Below are 23,462 nucleotides of genomic sequence, written 5' to 3'. Positions count from 1 at the left end.
GGGCAGATCTGTGACGGTACAATTGTGTCCAAGACGAAAGGTACTGTTAGCCACAGCCCCGAGGTTAAGTCACGAACAGAAAGTATGGTACTACCAGGCTCAACCACCAGTCCTTTAAGATTTTTGAGCCTGTGAGCTTAAGGAATCCCCTTTAACACTGTAACCTGATTGTTTATAGCATTGATTGTGCTATTAAGTCTGACTACACGCTTGTCTCGTGGGCTTCCTTACTGCTGTGGACTGGAGCTTGTTTGACACTACAAAGAACGGAGATTTGGTTTCATTTCTTTTTTTTTTTAAAGAAAAGAAAGAGGAGTGTAGCTTTTATTTAATGTAAAATAGCTGTTTTCTTTCATTTTATGTTTTAACTGTACTGATGCTGGAACCGTTTCAGGCTGACGTGAGGTTTGCTGATCTGAATAACACCAGCCATCTATCGATAAAGTTAGCGAATGATATTCAAAACACATATTCGTTTGTCTTTTTTACGCTCCAATTTGAACCATAAAACAAACAAAAAAAAAACAACAACAAAAACAGGGTCAGATCCTCAGAACTGTGCCGGGTTTCTGCCATGTCTTTTGGAAATGCTGTGTCATTCAGAGGTACTTCATGGTGCTGTGGGTTGAGGGTATAGACAGCAGTCACCTGGAGGTTCATTGGCCTGGCTCAGTTCTGGCGTTTGCACATTTGCTAATTGTGATGGGTAGTACATTGGGACTAATCTGTAATATTGATAATGACTATAATGAGATAAAGGGTATTGGATTGTGAAGTAATCCCTAGCGATCTGTATTTTGATACTTGAATGATTCTGCTTTTATAAATATATATATGTATATGGATGTATGTAAGTAATGTTTCATTTTTTTTTCTTCGGCCACGTTTGTCGGAACAAGAGAGCCGACAGTGTTTGAAAAGCTTCACATATCAATGGTACCCATCCCTGACCTGTCTTGGGGGTGAAAGGTGAGCGGGATCGGACTGAGAGATCTAACTCAGACGGACCTCAATACAGGCACACAGAGACAGATTGTAAATAATTACATTACATTACATTTACTTGACAGACGCTTTTATCCAAAACGACGTACAAAAAGGTTCAGTAAGGTACAATACTTATTTTGTACAGCTATTTCTAACCAAGAACACAGTTCACAGTGAACACTATTCTGACCTGACCTCTGCAAAGCCAACTAGGCAGAAGAATAAGCTACAGTATTAGGACAAATACAAATTACCAAGAAAGTGCTGGGATGGGGCAACATGTAACAAGTGTCATGAAAGGGTTTTTTTTTTAAATTTATTATTATTATTTTTTATATATAAAAGAGTGAAATATACAGTGTGGTGGTGGTTAGTCTAGGTATAGTCTGAAGAGATGAGTCTTCAGGCCACAGCGGAAGATGGGTAGTGAGGGGGAGGTTCGGAGAGAGACGGGGAGTTCGTTCCACCACTGGGGAGCTAGGGTGGAGAAGCTCTGTGATCCCTTTGGGCGGGTGGGAGGGGTTACAAGCCGCCCTGCTGCCGCAGAGCGGAGTGGTCAAGCAGGCACATAGAACCGAGTCATGTCCTGCAAGTAGATGGGGGCTGTCCTGTTGGCAGCAGTGTAGGCAAGGGTCAGGGCTTTGAACCGGATCCTGGCAGTGACCAGTAGCCAGTGGAGTGATCGCAGCAGCGGAGTGACGTGGAAGAATTTGGGAAGGTTGTAGATGAGTCGGGCAGCGGCATTCTGAATCATCTGTAATGGCTGTATGGCACAAGCTGGCAGGCTTGCAAATAATAATCTCGGGCTTCCAGTCTTTTTTAATTATTATTTTTCATAATTGTACAACTAATACATGATAAAAATGGCAACCAACGTTTTTTTTTTTGCTTGATTTATTTGCGTGAAACAATTTTAATAGGATGTCAGTTCCAATTCATTTTCTATTTTAATTTGTGTTAATTATGAATCTGTGGTGTGTATCTTGGAGGGTTATTTTGGAGTGTAAAGGGAACTATATTGCAATCTGAAACTTTGGAATCCCACTATGGAATCCTACAACATAAATATTACGAGTACAGAGCAATGTTTTAATTCTCACACGTGGAAAATATTACACTCCAATCATTCAACGGAACTGTAAGACCGTGTAAGCGCTTCGTCTTTGCAGTGTTTCTGTAGAGTGAGCGGTATCTCGAAACAGCCGGCCGACACAAGGATTTATCCTCTAACTGGTTTAATCCCTGGGAAAGGTATGGATAGGCTGTTACTCCAATTTACACAGCACCGCTTAGCTATAGCTTTTAGGCTAGCTATCTTCCGTTCAACAAGAATACCAGAAAACTGCTGCTGCGTCTCCACGCATTTTTTTCGCTTTTCTTCCCTTCCACACTGCGCCACCTCCTCTCTCTAAATTTAAAATTTACGGAGGCCTTAGTTATCTGGTGATCTTGACATAGCAAACGTTTTCTTGTGATCTTGTCCAATCCCATAATTCCAAATTGCTACAGTGAAAATGCACAAAATCCCGTACATGAATACCTGGGAAGGTCTTCAAGAATATTTAGGACTTTGCAGAAAATGGTTTGATTTCATAATTTTATTGAATTTTAAAAAGTGGTATGTATGAAATTGAATGAACATTTTGGAGGATTTTACCATCCCATGAATCCAGATTCCTACTGTGAAAACACTTTTTCCATGACTACCTGGGACTTCAGATATCTAGCTGAGTTTAACGATTTGATTTGATTATTTTATGGAATTTTAATTTTAATATTTAATTGCCATTTTGGAGATACTCCATTGTAGAGCATTTAATACTGAATTCTGGAGTATTTATTTATTGGCTTATTGAAATCGCAAGTCGTAATTTTATCTGCGGTAGATTCGCGCCACAAAGAGATTTACTGTAAACGAGCATTGTAGACTGCGCGCACAACTTTTAAGTGCGGATAGCAAGTAGTAACTTTAGATTTACTGTAAAGTGATTTACAGTAATGTAGACCGCGCACAAACTTTTTAAATGCGGATAGCTGGTCCCATCATGCAGGTGCAGTTGGCGTGACCGCAGCGACGAACTGTTTGTGGGTGGTGGGGGAAATTAGGTGGGAGAGAGAAGCTCTTAAGGTGTGGCTGTCATACGGCCATGAAACGTCCTGAAGAAGTATTAAACTCGGATCCGAACGCAGCCGGGAAGTTTGGAGTGTTGGGTTTTTAAGAAGTTATGGAACGAATAACTGCGCTTCTTTTTCTTTTACAGGCGTCAGTAACTGTTGTCAACACAGGTAAAATATTTAGCCTATATCCATTGATTTATGACGGTTTGAATAAATCACCAGCTTGGTTGAAAGCAAACCACGCACTTGACAGCGGTGGATGTTTGTGCGGGTAAACAAGCATTCCAGCTGATAGCAACGGATTGGCTTAGCGAATTTGTAATTAGCATACGTTACTTGTTTTCATGTGAATGTCTTATGTATACAAAAAAACTTTATACTTAGCAACGTAATTTTTTCTACTGTAAAATCAAACCGATTGGTGAACTTAAGATTCGTAACGTGCAAAAGGCGTGTTAAGCCTATACTTCGGCCTATAGGTTTTGGTTAGCCAGAGGTCGTTAATCGATTTACTGTTTAAGATATGTAGTTTTTTTAAATTCATAAAAAACTTACCAAAAACAATGCCCTTTAATGTGAGTTACGAGAATGCTTGTTTTCCGTTTGCCCCTCTGCAGTCTATTTGCTTCGCCACTGCAGTTGACGGTGGCTTCAAAAGTGTCCTGTTTTTTGTGGCAATTCCTCTGAATATCCCCAAAAATGTTATCTGCAATACAAATGTTAAAGTTTAAACGTTAAAGTGTCAGAATCTACACCATGTATTTGCTTTCTTTTATTCAATAATTTTATTCAGAATACGTTTTATTGTGAGCCACTTGTCTTATCAGTACAAAGTACAGCTAATTATATGCTTTAGTGCCCTATATGTCTTTGCCGACTTTAATAACCATAGTAGCCTACTGCCAAGAGTACAAAGTGCATTTGATACATAGCCTACTGTTATACGGAAAGAGTGAAGGATGTTGTACATTCACATAGAAACTCATTGTTGAATGAATGAAAGTAAATTTGTCTATTGTTTGTGTTAAAACTCACTTTTCCTTTGCGTTGTTCTAAGTGGGATGGTTGGAACAATGGTTCCAACCTATGGTTGATTCCAATTGATCATTAATAAAACACACTAGTTTACACATGTTGGAAAATAACACATATGTCAATAACTGTATTATTTTTTTAGTCTAAAGCATTTTTTGTGCATATTTATCAAGGGTGCCAATAATTCTGGAGCCCACTGTATATAACACTGTTGCCACATTGTCTGCCCACACCAATACACGCTCACACCTGAGCGCCATTTGGAAGTGGATTAGAGTGAGACATCTGTTCGCACAATCTAGCTATTTTTCAAGGTTCAAAAGTACGTTCCACTGTTCTGGAATCGCCCCCCACTGTGCCTGGGGCAGTGTTGCTATAAAACATACACCAACCTACGGTAATCCTTTTATGCAGTCGTTTGCAATATAGCGCAATGTGAATGTTTGACTTTTATTATGCCTCCTCGACGGCACAGCCGTGGCTGTAGGCATTATGTTTTCGGGTTGTCCGTCCGTCAAAGGTGGTCAAAGGTTAAGGTCACTGTGACCTCACAAAACACATTTTTGCCTTGAGAGAATACAAAACACATTTTTGCCTTGAGGAAATTTCTTCAAATTTGGCACAGACGTCCACTTGGACTCAAGGATGAACTGATTAGATTTTCGTGGTCAAAGGTCAAGGTCACTGTGACCTCACGTCCGTCCCATTCTCTTGTGAACGCTATATCTGGAACGCCTTGAGGGAATTTCTTCAAATTTGACACAAACGTCCACTTTGACTCAAGGATGAACTGATTAGATTTTGGTAGTCAAAGGTCAAGGTCACTGTGACCTCACAAAGCACATTTTTGGCCATAACTCAAGAATTCATATGCTAATTATGACAAAGTTAGACACAAATGTCTAATAGGATACAATGATCAAGTAATGACATTTTATATCGAAATGGTCAATCTAGCCAGGAAAAGGAACCAGGGAAGAAGTGAATTATCACATGCATGAAGCCTTTCCTCCTGGCTAGACCTCATTGTTTAGAGATTGTACTTAAGCTGTGCCCTTTCAAATGCAAGCTCTCCCCTGAGACTTAGGTGCCGAGAGCCATTGGAAAGCAACCCTGGGTGACTAGAAATTATAATATGTAAAGAGTCATTGATCTAGCCAGGAAAGGAACCAGGGAAGGAGTGAATTATCACATGCATGAAGCCTTGATGAAGTGATGACATTTTATATCCAAACTGGCTACTGGTTGGCGGAGGCATACAACCGCGAGGTGGTATTTCTAGTTCTTCATGCCATGCATAGCTATTTCTGACATACTGTGGCTAAAAATGGTAAATATCCCTCTAAATATGAATAGTGTAATTAAGAAAAATGATCAACTCATTAAAATTCTGGGATTGCAATTGTGGTTGGAACAAAAGCCAGCATGCGCATTGGTCCCCCAGGGCTGAATTTGAGACCCACTGAACTAATAGATATTCCCAAATCTAAACAGAACAACATAGCAGCAGTCACCAAATTACTAATACCAATTTAGCACTTGAGTACGCACACTCCTTGCACAAAAATAAATATACCATTAAATCTACTCACAAACTCTGTACTTACCTTGGTATTTTTGCCCCAGTCAGCCAGTTGATGCCATGTTTTTCGTCACCTGCCTTAAAATTTGTCTACAATACAAGCAAGGAATAAGAAGTAATAAAAATGAATACCAGAAAACTGCTGCTGCGTCTCCACGCATTTTTTTCGCTTTTCTTCCCTTCCACACTGCGCCACCTCCTCTCTCTAAATTTAAAATTTACGGAGGCCTTAGTTATCTGGTGATCTTGACATAGCAAACGTTTTCTTGTGATCTTGTCCAATCCCATAATTCCAAATTGCTACAGTGAAAATGCACAAAATCCCGTACATGAATACCTGGGAAGGTCTTCAAGAATATTTAGGACTTTGCAGAAAATGGTTTGATTTCATAATTTTATTGAATTTTAAAAAGTGGTATGTATGAAATTGAATGAACATTTTGGAGGATTTTACCATCCCATGAATCCAGATTCCTACTGTGAAAACACTTTTTCCATGACTACCTGGGACTTCAGATATCTAGCTGAGTTTAACGATTTGATTTGATTATTTTATGGAATTTTAATTTTAATATTTAATTGCCATTTTGGAGATACTCCATTGTAGAGCATTTAATACTGAATTCTGGAGTATTTATTTATTGGCTTATTGAAATCGCAAGTCGTAATTTTATCTGCGGTAGATTCGCGCCACAAAGAGATTTACTGTAAACGAGCATTGCAGACTGCGCGCACAATTTTTAAGTGCGGATAGCAAGTAGTAACTTTAGATTTACTGTAAAGTGATTTACAGTAATGTAGACCGCGCACAAACTTTTTAAATGCGGATAGCTGGTCCCATCATGCAGGTGCAGTTGGCGTGACCGCAGCGACGAACTGTTTGTGGGTGGTGGGGGAAATTAGGTGGGAGAGAGAAGCTCTTAAGGTGTGGCTGTCATACGGCCATGAAACGTCCTGAAGAAGTATTAAACTCGGATCCGAACGCAGCCGGGAAGTTTGGAGTGTTGGGTTTTTAAGAAGTTATGGAACGAATAACTGCGCTTCTTTTTCTTTTACAGGCGTCAGTAACTGTTGTCAACACAGGTAAAATATTTAGCCTATATCCATTGATTTATGACGGTTTGAATAAATCACCAGCTTGGTTGAAAGCAAACCACGCACTTGACAGCGGTGGATGTTTGTGCGGGTAAACAAGCATTCCAGCTGATAGCAACGGATTGGCTTAGCGAATTTGTAATTAGCATACGTTACTTGTTTTCATGTGAATGTCTTATGTATACAAAAAAACTTTATACTTAGCAACGTAATTTTTTCTACTGTAAAATCAAACCGATTGGTGAACTTAAGATTCGTAACGTGCAAAAGGCGTGTTAAGCCTATACTTCGGCCTATAGGTTTTGGTTAGCCAGAGGTCGTTAATCGATTTACTGTTTAAGATATGTAGTTTTTTTAAATTCATAAAAAACTTACCAAAAACAATGCCCTTTAATGTGAGTTACGAGAATGCTTGTTTTCCGTTTGCCCCTCTGCAGTCTATTTGCTTCGCCACTGCAGTTGACGGTGGCTTCAAAAGTGTCCTGTTTTTTGTGGCAATTCCTCTGAATATGCCCAAAAATGTTATCTGCAATACAAATGTTAAAGTTTAAACGTTAAAGTGTCAGAATCTACACCATGTATTTGCTTTCTTTTATTCAATAATTTTATTCAGAATACGTTTTATTGTGAGCCACTTGTCTTATCAGTACAAAGTACAGCTAATTATATGCTTTAGTGCCCTATATGTCTTTGCCGACTTTAATAACCATAGTAGCCTACTGCCAAGAGTACAAAGTGCATTTGATACATAGCCTACTGTTATACGGAAAGAGTGAAGGATGTTGTACATTCACATAGAAACTCATTGTTGAATGAATGAAAGTAAATTTGTCTATTGTTTGTGTTAAAACTCACCTTTCCTTTGCGTTGTTCTAAGTGGGATGGTTGGAACAATGGTTCCAACCTATGGTTGATTCCAATTGATCATTAATAAAACACACTAGTTTACACATGTTGGAAAATAACACATATGTCAATAACTGTATTATTGTTAGACACAAATGTCTAATAGGATACAATGATCAAGTAATGACATTTTATATCGAAATGGTCAATCTAGCCAGGAAAAGGAACCAGGGAAGAAGTGAATTATCACATGCATGAAGCCTTTCCTCCTGGCTAGACCTCATTGTTTAGAGATTGTACTTAAGCTGTGCCCTTTCAAATGCAAGCTCTCCCCTGAGACTTAGGTGCCGAGAGCCATTGGAAAGCAACCCTGGGTGACTAGAAATTATAATATGTAAAGAGTCATTGATCTAGCCAGGAAAGGAACCAGGGAAGGAGTGAATTATCACATGCATGAAGCCTTGATGAAGTGATGACATTTTATATCCAAACTGGCTACTGGTTGGCGGAGGCATACAACCGCGAGGCGGTATTTCTAGTTCTTCATGCCATGCATAGCTATTTCTGACATACTGTGGCTAAAAATGGTAAATATCCCTCTAAATATGAATAGTGTAATTAAGAAAAATGATCAACTCATTAAAATTCTGGGATTGCAATTGTGGTTGGAACAAAAGCCAGCATGCGCATTGGTCCCCCAGGGCTGAATTTGAGACCCACTGAACTAATAGATATTCCCAAATCTAAACAGAACAACATAGCAGCAGTCACCAAATTACTAATACCAATTTAGCACTTGAGTACGCACACTCCTTGCACAAAAATAAATATACCATTAAATCTACTCACAAACTCTGTACTTACCTTGGTATTTTTGCCCCAGTCAGCCAGTTGATGCCATGTTTTTCGTCACCTGCCTTAAAATTTGTCTACAATACAAGCAAGGAATAAGAAGTAATAAAAATGATGTCTAATTGTATTATTGTTTTCAATTGTTCAATTATTGGTTTTTGGTTGTCTCGTTTTCCCTTCCCTCTCTGTGGCCTGATTGTTCATGGTGCCCTCCTGTGTCTCATCAGTGTCTGCTCTATTTAAGTTCCCTTCTTCCTTGACTCAGGTGCTGGATCCTTGGTAGTGTTGGTTGTTTGTTTGTGTATGCCTCTGCTCATGTTCCTGCCCCGTGTGTTCCTACCCATGTTCGGTTTTCTACGTGCTTTTGGACTTTTGGATTTTCTGTGGTTCCGTGTTTTTGTAGATTTACCTTGTGTTTTTTTGAAGAGTTGCCCTGCGAGGCCTTTTGTTCCCTCTTGTTCCCTTTTTTAAGTAAAGTCTTTTGTTCATATCATTTGGAGTTTTGAGTTTTTCCCCCTCACTCTGCGTTTGGGTCCTAACCCCCCCTCCCGTAACCTGACAGAGAAGTGGGTCTCATGTCGATTGGTGTCTGCTAGCGGCTAGCCATTTTCTTCGCTAACTCGGTTTGGCTAGGCATGTCTGAAGGTTGAAGTTATATCAAATTCGTCTTTTGAATTTATTATATATAGTTTAACTGTTAAAATATAATTCAGCAACTCTTCTAATGAATGTTGGTATGTTTCCCCACAGGTTCACACTCAATGTGGGTGTTTGCAACATTTATTCACGGGCAGACCCAATTCCCAGAATTCAGTATTCTGGGATTTGTGGATGATCTTCAGGTGCTGTACTATGACCGCAACATCAAGAAACTTGTCTCTCGAAGCCAACCAAGCTCCACAAAGGGAGTTGAAGATATTATGCTTCTAGGTGCAAACATTGTGATAGAAGACATGTACACTTACATGAAAAATCCATCACATCGTGCAAGGCTCTTCGGCAATCACACTGGAGGTGAGCTGAGTGCGGGCAGGTGTTCAGTTCAGGCCCCGTCAACATTCAGAAGACCACACTACATTAAATTTCATTACACTATTATACAAAAGGGCCATGGTTTGTCCGTAGCGTGCCAGCTTGCCATACTGGTAAGTTTCCTGTTTGCTGACTCAGAGGATTGTTCAGAGATGGGATGACCCTATGATCTAAGTGAATTTTCGGAGAAAATAAGAATCTGTGATAAGGTTGTTTGGAAAAAGCTACAGCTCAAATATAGTTGATGAAGCCCATATGCAAGTTGGCAAAGTGAGCCAGTTACATCATCTGCAGTAAAAAAAAATATCCTAAATGTAGGGTAACGGTACATTCACAGAATCAATTACTAACAGCCAGCAGTAAGAGGGCATTAAGACTGTTTCTGTGAATCAGTATTCAAAGTTTTGGTTTTGTGAGTAGACTAGACTACATGTATTCTTATTTTATACCAAACTGAGTCTAGAACATACTGTGGGTTGATGCTTGAAACTTCTGGCTTATTTGCCTTTTTTCTTTGTTTTGAAGGAGTTCGTGTTCATCAGAAGCTGGCTGGATGTGTGCTGGACAATGACAAGCCCAGTCAGGTCATGGTGTGGGATGCTTATGATGGAATAAAAGTGATGCATTTTGACTTGCATAATCACACAGTCAACCCTCTATGGCCAGAGTTTATATGGACCACAAAGGCAGCAGAGATTTTTCTAATGGAATTAATAAATATTTATCAGCCTATTTGTGTCCAAACATTGAAGTACTATCTGGAGAAAGAAAAGAACATTGTGCTTAGAAAAGGTAAGGATTATAACCTTCAACATACACCTGACTAAAATGCATGTTCATTACACCCTGATACTGTACAGTGTGGAATTACTGTACTGTTACATTTCCTGTGGCCAGGAAAAATTGTATCCCAATAGGTTTGCATTTCACTATATATTTTACCTTATTTTGTTACCTTAGTATATGTTGCAGTTCTGATTGGTTTGGTAGGGAGGCTCTTTGGTCTGACCTATTGCTGGAGGGCCCAGACCTGCCCTTTATAGTTTTAATGATTTGTATGACCAGGCTGTTTTCTCTTATTTTTTGTTATGTTTCATATGTAAATGATTTTCTGGCTAAATTGCAACTACCTTTTCTGGGCTTCAGTGTCTTTGTATGTTGCAGTGCTGTGGATGTGAGGAAAGGTATATTTACTCGATAGCGCCGCATTCGGCTATATAAGGTCAAGCCCCCATCACAGCAATAACCTGTCATTTTTCTCACTAACTTTTGTATATTTCCATCCCATGTGAGGAATCTCAGCTTCCCTGTGTCCCTGTATAACAGCTACTTCTCTGGCTGATGCACTGTTGTTTCCCCCTTCAGAGCGGCCCAGAGTCAGACTAATCCAGAAGACATGCAGGGAGACTGGAGTGGTGAAGGTGAGCTGTCTGGCCACTGGCTTCTACCCCCGGCACATCAAACTGACCATGCTGAGAGACGACCGTCCCATTCCAGACGAGGAGCTCATTTTCGGGGAGGTGTTACCCAACGGAGACGGGACGTACCAGACGAGGAGAACCCTTAGTATCAGTTCGGAGAAAGCGAGAGAGAAACACCGTTACACCTGCTCTGTCACACACCTTACTCTGGACAACAAGCTGGACATCAACTGGGGTAATGCACGTAAATACTGTACATGTTCTGCAGCACATTATTGTATTATTGTGGAGTCAGTGGGACAGGGTGGAAGAACATTGCGTTTTGTGCAAGTGCATATTTGTAAAGTCTGCTACTTTCCATAAACATTAACCAATTTACTTACTGATTTTGTCAATGTATTACACTGTTTTACAGAATCAGGTGAAGGCGCTAATGTTGCAGTCATCAGTTCTATGGTTGTAGTGCTTGTTCTGGTTCTGGTTCTGATCTTTGCCATCCCTGCGTTTATCGTCTATAAGAAGAGATGCAGAGGTGAGGGCATAACCGGTATTTATTGGTATGTGTGGAATGAAGAAAGGGTGTAATATTGTTTTCCTAATAAATTTCTCTTTTTACAGGCATCTAGACCTCCTTTGGATACTTGCTTGCTAAAGGTAAGTGTCTAAATTTTAATGTTACAGAGGAGTATACTGTTCTGTCCCTTCTGAAGATGTATCGCTGATGGTTTGTGCTCTCAGTTTTAGAGTCTGAAGACCCAGCTTCACACTCCTCTATCATTTATTGTACCTGGTCAGGATGAGTAATTTTCTTTTTAGTATTCAATGGAATTGCAGACTCTGGTAATTATGGTTCTCTTGCTATAAAATAGTCAAGTGCCTTACTTTTATTGGTGCGAGTGTTTGCTGTAAAGTGGTATATTGAATCAAGTGCGCTTCAATGGACATGCAGAACGCCATCTGCAATTGCCACGACACTGTCAACATCCCATATGCCTATTATCTTATTAATATATTGTTTTCATTATTAGGGGGGCAAGCACCACAGGTGCTGGAGCCACTCTTGTTTTAGTTTTAGTTTTATTTGATGACTTTTCCTGCCAATGCAACTTAAGTTCATGCATAGCAAAACTCACTGAACTTTGCACATCTGTAGAGCACTTTAACTTTAAGGCTCTTGGGCTGCTGGTAGCTCATCATGTTAAAGTACTGCTCCAATGCATGGATAGGCCCCATTGTCTGGTATTGTCTGGGCCATGCTAGCATCATCCAGGATGACAATGCCTCATTGTGCACCAGCAACCCCTGCTGGTTGGTCATTCGCTCTCACTTTCAGCTGCGCAATGCGTCTTCCTCCAATGGTATATCTGCTTAGACGTATTTTTGAATTTTGTGTAGAACACCAAGTTCACAATTTCACTGATCTGGGCAGCATGTTCTTTAGCCTTTACCTACCTTACTTGAAAAATGGACCAGATCTATTATGAATGCATTTACTGAGATAATTAAGTGCAATGAAATTAAGCTATTTTGCATTTGTGATTATCTGGTCACTCAAGTGTCGTGATGGAAGCGTTGCAAGTTAAATGAAATGCATTTTCCATCAAGCCTTTAGGTTTTCATCATATGCTTTCAACACATAACTTGTGTTATCCAAGACACTTGCTGCTACTGTAACCCACTCAATATGAACATTGCCAATAAAGGGTAATTATCTGTTTCGTAGTAGCTGTGTTTCCCCCAGCAGAGGGCACTAGTGGCGCATTATGGAAAAGTACTGGGTTCAGACTAACTTGAACAGAACAACAAAAGTCACTGCAAAGCAGCTTTTCCACTGCATGGTACCGGCTCAACTCGACTTGACTCTACTCTACTCGCTTTTGGTACCAGGTATTTTGTTTTCCACTGCAGATAGTACCCCCCGTCAATGTAGCTGGTCGTCATAGCGACGCCTCATGAAAATGAAAATGAAAATGATTCTCTCTGAGTGGTCTGGAGTGTTTTCACGTCATCTTTTGGTATCGCCTCAGCTCGCTTGGAACCTTGATGGAGGTGATACCAAATAAAGTACCAGGTGCCAGGTACTATCCACAACTTTTACCCGATGGCAAACCAAAACTGTTGAGTAGAGTCGAGTTGAGCCAGTACCCTGCGGTGGAAAAGCGGCTCAAGAGACACAGCACTAGCTACATGGAAAGAACTAGTTTAAACTATTAACTTTCAGTTCTGTTAAAAGATTTACAAGAACACAACTAAGTTTATCATTGGTTTAACATCTGCATTTGCATGCTGCGGATTCCTTTTTGTGTTGTTTTGTTTGAATTCTCCGGTTGGTTTTTTCTGTGCTTGATTCTGATAGAGAAGAAAATAACTTTGGCCGAGCCAGTGGACGATTCACCACCCATGAACAGTGCACTAGTGCTACAGAGGAGAAGACGGATCAGCACTGCATCCCATCTCTACTAAACTACAGATAAGCTTAGAGATCTCCTCCATAATACTAAGACAAATCATACCATCTGGGTAGATGGACATTGGACACTATTTTATTTTGAAACTTATTATAGAAGCAGAGCTCTGATATTTTTGTTTTGTTTGGATTATCCAATTGTTTTGACTATATAGCTTTGTATATTTGCAGATTTAAATAGATCACTTCAAATACGTTTTGTATTTTTTTAAATTGCAGTTTCCATCAATTTTAATGGAAAAATCAGATATTTAACCAATTCAATTAAGGTTAGGGTAATGAAAGTTGAGTCTGAGGGTTGAGGCAATTCACAGCTGTGTTCAGCAGCTTAAAGAAAGGTTAGGACATGGGTTTGTTTTGGATTTTGGATGAGACAAAAAATTTCTCTAGTAGCATGGGTACCTATGACCATAAATATATGGTCATACTTGTATTTTTATGTATTTTTATTTTTCCATAGATTGTGTTGTTGCCGTTCTCGTTGTTAGTGTTAATCAGTTTAACCATCAGGGTCCAAGTTGAACTATGCGGTTGTTCCCTGTACTTGGACCGGTACTTCTCTCTAGGGGTTTCGTCATACTTGTTCCTGGTTATGGTTATACACTTTGTTGTACGTCGCTCTGGATAAGAGCGTCTGCCAAATGCCTGTAATGTAATGTAAAAATATATTCATAATATATTCATATTTTTTCAGGGAAATGGTTATTTTTTAAATAACCTCAACCATATTATTTTGCATTTGTATTATTTAATTCATGATTTTAGCTTTGTTTTTCATCAATTCTAAATGAGTAATTAGATGTTTTCAAAAGTACCTATGGTTTCAATTAAGTTTTAGGGCTCAAATTAGGGTTAGGAAAATTAGGAAAACAGCGAGTCTGAGGGTTAAGGTGAGTTAGGCAGCTTGAAGAACAGTTAGTACATGGGTTTCTTAATGATTTTGAATCAGCCAAATATTTTCTATAGTAGCATGTGTACCTATGGCCATTGATTACAATATATATTACAATTACAATATATACATTTTCATATTTGAAAAATGACTAACATTTACAAAGCATAAATCGTCTGTTTTCATAACTTACATTTTTTTAAATGTATTATTTTATGTAATAATCACAATGAAATTTTGATGCACTACTCATTACACTGTTTTACAGACCCAGCAACACCGGTGCCATTCTATGTTTGTAGTGTCAGTTCTGGGTCTGATCTTAGGCATCTCTGCGTTTGCTTCCTGTGAAGGGAAGACTGTTTAAGAGCCCAGGAAAGAGAGGTAGCATTTACAGGGTCATCATGACTGGACAAAGGGTGTTATTGTGTTCCAAAAAAAGAAAAGAAAAGATAACTGAATTGTGTTGGCCAGAGGTGGTTGTGGCACAAATAAACCTAACAGAGTGTTTGTGTCAAAGGCAAACACACACACACACACACACACACACACACACACACACAAAAGATATACATAGCCTATAGCAGTATTTATATCCTTGCATGGTATTAGAGCTTCAAATAGCTTTGTGTAAATTCTGATAAAGTGGAATACATATGTTTTCACCTGGCAAAACATTCTGCAAATGTTCAGATACAAATAAAAATCTTTTGTTAAACAGGCGTGGAAATGATTTCTGCTTTGTACACAAGGCCAGTTCTTAAATTACAGAGCTGCTGGGCCTTAAATTAGACACAGATCCATCTTCCACAAGTTAGCTTACTTTCCACCGTAGGTTCACTTCTAATTTGTCAATTTTGTGAATCATTTTATTTTTTTCTGTTAAATGAATGTACCGATGACACGTGTTCTTTTCGGTCAAAATGACAGCACAATATTAAGATTCATGCGTCAACTCCCAAGTGCCAAAAACCTACTCCTGGCTCCTATGTGTCATGAACATTTTACATTAAAATGACTGTACATTTAAATACGCTTTAAATGTGTAACAGTCATTTGCAGATTTGTGCAGATTTCTGTTGATGAAATTATGTTTTGATATGCAGAGGGGATTGAATGAAAACATGAAAGCTTCCACGAGGTTAAGAACACCAATTCCATTCATTTAAAAAAAGACAAAATACAAAATCCAGACACTTTTTACATGAGCAATAACAATTTTCAAGTGCAAATACCATTATCGACTCTATGATAAATCATAGCAAACTCTTATTTAAAAAAGCAAAAGAAAAACAAAACAAACCCAAAAAAAACATCCATGTGTTCAGTTTCAGAGAGAAAAGGATGAGGGGGATCTTATGAGTTTGCAGGGAAATGGCATGAATAGAAGGTGTGTGGGGAGGGAATCGAGGCAGGAGTCGGGGGGGGGGGGGGGGGGGTTGTTGAATGGTGATATGTAGGAAGAAATAACCAAAAACAAAGCAGATATAAATACTGGAGGCAACAAGAAAACTTGAAGGTTGGCCTTTTGAACATTCAAAAGAATACATCAATGGCATTCCTACTATAGCTTCTCTGCTAATGGGTGAGCATGACAAGGACAACCATCTGTGCCTCTACTGAAATGTCTGTCCAGGAGTCCAACATCCTTGCCTTTTTTTGTCTTTGAACCACCAATTATTACACGGATCACTGGCTGGTGATGTAGTTGTACCTGTGCACCACCCAGAGTTACATCTTCTGTATTCACAATGAAAACAACGATCTGGCGTAAAGTACAAACTGACTCCTGAAAGTGAGAAAGCAAATACTGAACAAGTACAGAAATCAATGTTCTGTTCAAAGGGCATCTCAAAAACAATTACAGAGGGAGTCGTTCTCAAAATATAACTGGTGTCGATTCAGAAATACATTTATGTACACATTGTTGATTATTCAATCTTTTTTGTGAATTTCAGTGTAAGGGATGCAAGATTTCTTTTCTTTTTTAAAAGGCAAAATCAAAAACTAGTCACTATATCTTATAATTACTCCTAAGAATAAATTCTTTCAAAACATAAAATTAAGACATTCCATTATACAGTTTTGGCAGTTTTAAATATTGTTCTTGGTTTTTTTATGCACAGAAAAGGACATATGGAGACTAAATTCATTGCACATACAACAAAGGTAGGGTGACAAGTCTTGATCTAGTGCACAAGATAATCATTTGTCCTGCCATGGGGGGCAGTCTTTGGAAGAGCTGGCTTTAACGGGACAGACTATTTTTGAGATATAGGGAAGGGGAGAAGTTATGTCTTTGGAATTAGGGAGTGAGGGGGGCAAGGAGGGCAGTACGTAGTTTAGGGTCGTGCTCCGGGGAAGTCAACCCTCGGGCACAACCCTCGTCTAAGTCCGTTGGTCAATTACAACATTCACTGAAAACAACGAAACCGGTTTACCATAGAAAGAGCTTCCTTTCTCAGCACGCAAAATAAACTCGTTATCACGGTCCTGGGATCGTAGCTTGACCGTCCTCGATAACTGACCTGCGTACGTGTGCCAGAATCCGGTCTATCCTTTAATCGCCACTTTAAATGCAGCCTTTTATAACAACGATGCTTTTTTCCTCGTGAAGAAACAGGAGGGGGGGGGGGGGGGGGGGGGTCCTCCTGAGGGAAGGAGGCTAAAACGCAAGGTCAAAAGACGAGATCGAAGTTTTAAAGTGACCTTTCGGAGCGAGCAGCAAAGACGTCTCTCGGCCTCTTTCACAGTGTGGAGTGCTATGACAGCACTGCTCCCACACATACAGCTCTGTTTTCTTTTCCCAAAGATTTTCTCATTTTATGTTCGAAAAAAAACAAACAAAAAAGAACAATCCTATATTTTTTCGCTTTGATAAGTTAGTTAATTGGAATATAAAATAATTGTTCTAAAAGTAAGCAACAGACAATAATACAACACAAACGAACCGAACAGATACAAGAAATCAACTGTTTTAACAGCAATATCTTAATAAGAAAATTGCTCTAAGAGCTCGTAACATTTGGTTTTGAATGCTATGAAATGAAAAAAAGACCCTACTTTAGGAGAGAATGGTAGAGGTCATAGAATGTTGTAAAATTATTAAAGGATAAATGAGCTGGGATTTGGTAAGAGCTGGAGCTGGGCTGAAACTGGTGGCTGTATATCCATAATAAGCCACTCTTTTAGGGAGGCCTGTTCTCACTTGCCAGGTGTAGATCCCATTCATAGGGCTTACCAAATGGCCACTACATTCATCTCTTAATATTCATAATTCATAATAATTCATCACTGCTTGGTTGGCAGAGTATTCCTAAATGTTCAATGAAAAGAAAAGCACTTTGCTTCTCCCTCACCCTGGCTAAGCAAGACATTTCTTTTGAAATGTTTAATATTCCCTTATTACTGTAATAAGAGATTATTGGGACAGTGGACCCATCTGCAAATAGCAGCCAAATGCTCAGTGGGGGGGGGGGGGGGTTCTTCTCAGGAAGGAAAAATAATGAAAACAAAAACAAACAGACAAACAACATATAAACACAAATATTCATACGGGACGCAAAAGTCTAACCAAGTCTACGTGTGATGTGATTTTGATGGGCGAAGCTCTGCTGTGAGTGGCAGATTGGAGGGAGGGAGGAGCGGGAGAAAAAAAACAAAAAACAAAGCCAAACATGAAAGTCTGCATAGTGAAGTATGTTTTCAAAGCCGCTGGAGAAAGTAAAAGTTCCGTGTTGTCTTGTTGCTAGGAGCCCTGCAGGTATGGGGCGGGGCCTGGTGGCGTTGGGGGAGGGCGGGGCCCGGGGACTACTTGTATGGCCGCAGGAATTCTGAGACTTTGCTGCTGATGAGGCGTATGAAGGAGCGGGGCAGCATCTCGTTGGACTCCCTGGTCGTGTATTTGAAGTAGTTGAGTGGGTGGGCCAGCACATCGAACAGGGTCTTTATCAACTTTTTGTCCTGCAGAGAAAAGGAGAACCAGCAAACACCTGAGAACAGCGTTCAGACTTTTCTGTGTGCAGTACAACGCGGCCATTTTAAAAGTTAGAGGGTCTCCTTTGCTGTTTTTCTTCACATTGCACAGAGTGACCCAGGAAGACAATACATACACTAAGACAACATCAGGTAACAGGAAGAGGAAATGTTTAGTTTGACGTCCATTCACAAATAGTTTAATGTCTGAGAGAGGTAGTGTTTGGTTGATGTTAAAATGCTGTTGTCACTCTATAACAGGAATTATTAATGAGTTTAAGGGCCTTGGTTTATTTATACAGTGTTTGATGATGTTGAGGTGTAGATACTATATTTTGATTATTTTAAGTAGTAAACACAGTGGGATAGTATTGTTTTGGATGGTTGGTCTTTGCATTTTGTTGCCTTGAGTTCTCACCTTGAGGATTTCTTGGTGATTTTCAGAGGCGTAGAGTCTTCCATCCCTCACAATGTTTTCCACCAGCTGTTCATAGTCCTCTGAAACATAAAAACAAAGCATTGACATTTCCCAAACCACATCTACTGACATGACAAATTCTACTGCCATATTTCTAAGCCACTGTTAAACCGATATAAAATGCAGATTTCTTTCTAAAACCTGGTACATGTTTGGGTGAGTATAATCACTTCAGATCAGGCCTTGCTGACTGTTCTCTGGCAGATTTTGTGTGAAAGTGTGTGTAGATCTGGGAATTCCTCTGAATCACGGTCCTTATGCTGCATAGTTCAGGAGGTACTGTAGTTGCCTATTAGCAATCTAAACAGGAAACAGGAAAGCAAGCTGGCTTCCAAAGTAGAATAAATACTTTTAGAGGTAGCAACATATAAAACAGGCTAAAACAGGCAAAAATTATATTATTATTTGTTATATTATTTGCTTTCTAAGTTGTTACGTATCTACTATTATCTGCTTTCATAATTTCCATAAATATTTGGTCAGCAGCTATTCCTGTGTTAAAATACAAGGATTAAGTTTGTTATGAGCTGTCAATCAACAGTGAAATAGCAAAGGAAATTGTGGTTTTATCTGGAAAAGTATTTTTCCAGAAAGTTTTACATTAAAAAGCCTCAAACTTCAAATAAAGGGGGCTTAATTTTGTTAGACAGAACAAAAATGAACATAACCCAGATACAGTGCAAGATTCATGACTGCCAGAGATTCATTTTCTTTGGAAAATTGGTTGAATTGTCATTCTTGTGGTCTGAAAAACCTTATTTTCATTTAGGCATTTTGCCATTTTGATTTCTCGTGAATCGTGAAATGAATAAAAACAAATTTTAAAATTGGACTAGTTTCACAGGATAAACATTTTCTATATTGTGCATTTAACATTTATATTTTTAGTTTTTGCTGTGAAATATATTTATCATATTTCCCAGCAATATCTGAAAGTGGCAATGACATAGATTTGCCCATATATTTTGTGCAGTATTGCAATATACAAAAAATATATAATTTGAATTCATATATTTCATCTCCATATTGTGACAGACGGCAGGAATTGGTAGTGGAGAACAGGTACCTGGCAGCACGTTGGCTCCACCCCCGAACCACGGAAGGTGTTCCGGCAATAATCAGACGCACCGGTCGGTCATTACGCAATCAAGGCTCGGGGATAAAGCGAGAGCCGAAACATGAGGTAATTGCAAAGTATCGTGAGGGAAACGCGTTTGGTGAGGAGAGAGAGAGAGAGAGAGAGAGCATTGCGAAATATCAGATTGAATTACTGTTGTGACCTGGACTGCCTGACTACCCGCTTGTGTATCGACTCGTTTTGTTTGAGAACCCGGCTTTGGATTTGGACTTTGGATTTGGACTTTGGAATACAGATACGGATTGTGGAATTGGACTGGTTGCCTGATTTCCCCCCTTCCCCTTTGTGAGTTTCCCCCAATAAACTTTCCTTGTTTAATTATATTTTGTTTTTGTGTTTTAGTTATTCAACTTGTGACGTGGAAAACCCCACACCCCTGGTTCTGCTACAATATATTGAATGACTAGAAGTAGAATGGTTCTTTTCATTAAAAGCAATGCCTACAGGTCTGAGAGAGCCATATTGGGTCAGATCAGGTCAGACGTGTTCCTACTCGGATGTGAGTTATGCTGCTGTGAAGAATTTCCACGGTGCCTGTTAATTCAGCAGGCTCTTTGGACTGAATATAATAAGCCTGGGGTACAGAGAGAAAGCGTGGGATGGCTACAATTCAATTTAATTTGTCTAGCTGTATTTGTATAACTTGTTTCAGGCACTGTCACAAAGATACTTCACAGGGAAATGTGAAATAGACTAGACCTGAACCCTCAAATAACCAACTAGCCATGTAAAAAAAACACACACACACATCCCTTCTGACCGTAAATGTGGTGTGGTGTTCATTGTCACACTCAGGGTGGGCGTAGGTGTGACGATGACTCACAGTTCTTCCTCATGACCAGTACGTCTCCACACTCATCCTCTGAGGGCAGGAATATCTCGGGCACTACGATGAGAATCTTGCGTTTTGGCGGGGGGTTGATGTTCCAGGTGCATTCCACGTTGGCGGGGTAGTTTCCTGGATAGTTGGGCGACTCAATATAGCCAGTAAACTCGCCCATCTCTCCCCCACACTCCCTATCTGCGACACACACACACACACACATACACACATATGACACAGGAGAGTGTGACACCAGTTAACAAAACAGGAAGAAAACAGGCACCCTCAAACATGGACTGGTGAAGCGTGATGTGTAGAAGACAACATTTTGACATTACAAGTATTTATCGAGTCTCAAGGTATGGTAATGTTGACATATTTTCTACTACTCTCTGAATTGTACCACAGGAATAAACCACAGCAACCCATGTCTTCTGTGCAGGCCTAGAGTAATAATATAATTCCCACATCCAGAAATATATATATATAGCAACATGCTATAGAAGTGTGTATTAAACAGCTTTGATATGTGCCAATGAACGGGGTGTGGTGGTGAAGTCTGACAGCATGTGTGTGAGGCACTCACTCTTGCACTGGGAGACAGAGGTGGCTCCATCGAATTTGGTAGTGATGTTGCCAGGGGTGGAGATGCAGTAGTTCTGCTGGAACTCAGTCTGGTATGTGCCAAGAGGGCAGCGAATGCACCAATGAACCGTGGTGTTGTAGTAATGCCCAGGAGAGCACTGGACTGCAGGCAGAACACACACACACACACACACACACACACATGCACACACACACACAAACGCACAAGCAGACACACACACACACACACACACACACACGTGAGACATCAGCTAGCCATCACATGTCATTCTCAAAACATTTCCTTAATACATTTATTACAGGTGCATTATCTTATTACCCCACAACACTGACAGAGTTCCCTGTTAACTGGACACAATATGATTCAGTATAATTTTAACTCACACCTCTATACAAGAGATGTAAATACTGTACATGATGAATGTAGAGCGTAACTTTTCTCTTGCTAAGAGACAGTGCCCAGAGTTATGTCCTTTGTTATAGATAGCAATGTGTGACTATATTCAAACATATCAGTTCTGCGTTTACCACATAAATTTAATACATTAGAAACATTTCAATTTAGCAAGCTAATACTAAAAGGCTTATGACTGCTGTTGTTTTTACAAGTTACAACAGTCAATCTCATTTCATATTATCTACTGCAGCTTCCGACTGGCTGTACAGTAGATCAGAATGAAATGTCCATATGCAAGATAATAATCCACAGTACTGGGAGGCCACACAGCAAGGCTGATCCAGTCTGGTGTGTTGGGCCGCTCACCTTTGGCCTCACAGTCGTGGAAGGAGCTGGCCCCTTCGCGTTTGGTGCTCAGCCCCCCTCCACAGGGGAAGCAGAGCGTTCGGCCCGGGTCAGGCTGGTAGGAGCCCTGCGGGCACGGCTGGCAGGGCTTAAACCCGTCACTGGAGTAGTACCCCGTCGGGCACTGGCCTGCATTCGGAGAAGCAAACGGTTCAAAGTTCGGAAAACAAAGCACGGTCCTCCAGTTGTCTACTCACTATAATGTTCACGTACAGTGACTAGATAACAGTGTGTATTCAGTGAGCTGCTGTGGGATAGAGCACTCTTTGCTGTGTTCTTTTGAAATTAAACGGTTGAAATATCACAATTTCCCCAAGGGAGACATCAAACTGAACAATGAAACAGATCACAGTGTCCAAGGGCATTTGTATTTATAAATATGCATGAAGCACTGAATCCCATAAAACACTCTGTCCATAAGTGTCCTAAACATCAATTCAGAAAATTCAAGGACAACACTGACATGAGTAACAAAAGTGACATCTGTGTCTCTAACGGGATGAGTGATTGCAAATTCATTTGAAGAAATGAGAAGGAAACAGCGCCATCTATAGACTATGCAGCCTACCTGCACAGGATGTGATGTTGCGGGCACCGACAGGCCGTGCCTAGTTATTTGTGCACAATCAGCATGCAGCGTATGTAAAACATATAACTAATAATTTGTCCAGTGCGGAAATGTGCTTTTTTCCATGCGTAGCTGACCTAATCAACAAATAAAAGGGGGGAAGAGAACAACATTTAAATGTAGCACTGAATTTAAAATCCAGGTTCAGCTGAAGCTGCATCTATGGGCAGATCTGTGACGGTACAATTGTGTCCAAGATGAAAGGTACTGTTAGCAGGTACACAGCCCTGAGGTTAAGTCACGAACAGAAATTATGGTACTACCAGGCTCAACCACCAGTCCTTTAAGATGTTTGAGCCTGTGAGCTTAAGGAATCCCCTTTAACATTGTAACCTGATTGTTTATAGCATTGATTGTGCTGTTAAGTCTGACTACACGCTTGTCTCGTGGGCTTCCTTACTGCTGTGGACTGGAGCTTGTTTGACACTACAACTAACAGGGATTTGGTTTCATTTCTTTAAAAAAAAGAAAAGAAAGAGGAGTGTAGCTTTTATTTAATTTAAAATAGCTGTTTTCTTTCATTTTATGTTTTAAAATGTACTGATGCTGGAACTGTTTCAGGCTTACGTGAGGTTTGCTGATCTGAATAACCCCAGCCATCTATCAATAAAGTTAGCGAATGATATTCAAAACGCATATTCAGATGATTTGAATAAAACAAACAACAACAAAAAAAACAGGGTCA

General features: G+C 39.8%; 2 protein-coding genes across 2 annotated transcripts; one reads left to right on the top strand and one right to left on the bottom strand.

The window, feature by feature from the left end:
* The first annotated feature begins 6,611 nt into the window (after nt 1-6,611).
* On the top strand, nt 6,612-13,823 carry LOC118208015 (class I histocompatibility antigen, F10 alpha chain-like). The gene is made up of 7 exons (XM_035382274.1): nt 6,612-6,805; nt 9,266-9,529; nt 10,073-10,339; nt 10,913-11,203; nt 11,384-11,500; nt 11,587-11,622; nt 13,325-13,823. Exons 1-6 carry the CDS (start codon nt 6,745-6,747, stop codon nt 11,592-11,594), a joined length of 1,008 nt encoding a protein of 335 aa, XP_035238165.1. The 5' UTR covers nt 6,612-6,744; the 3' UTR covers nt 11,595-11,622; nt 13,325-13,823.
* A 1,941-nt stretch (nt 13,824-15,764) lies between these two features.
* LOC118207988 (signal peptide, CUB and EGF-like domain-containing protein 3) lies at nt 15,765-23,377 on the bottom strand. The gene is made up of 7 exons (XM_035382228.1): nt 23,345-23,377; nt 22,718-22,757; nt 22,111-22,278; nt 21,328-21,489; nt 20,742-20,939; nt 18,721-18,800; nt 15,765-18,290 (listed from the first exon to the last, which is right to left on the bottom strand). Coding segments are annotated over exons 1-6 (603 nt in total). The 3' UTR covers nt 15,765-18,290; nt 18,721-18,798.
* Between the last annotated feature and the right edge of the window lie 85 nt (nt 23,378-23,462).

Source organism: Anguilla anguilla, chromosome 11 (genome assembly GCF_013347855.1).
Source record: "Anguilla anguilla isolate fAngAng1 chromosome 11, fAngAng1.pri, whole genome shotgun sequence".
In the NCBI taxonomy this organism is placed as follows: Eukaryota; Metazoa; Chordata; class Actinopteri; order Anguilliformes; family Anguillidae; genus Anguilla; species Anguilla anguilla.
This window is presented reverse-complemented; position numbering and strand designations above follow the sequence as displayed.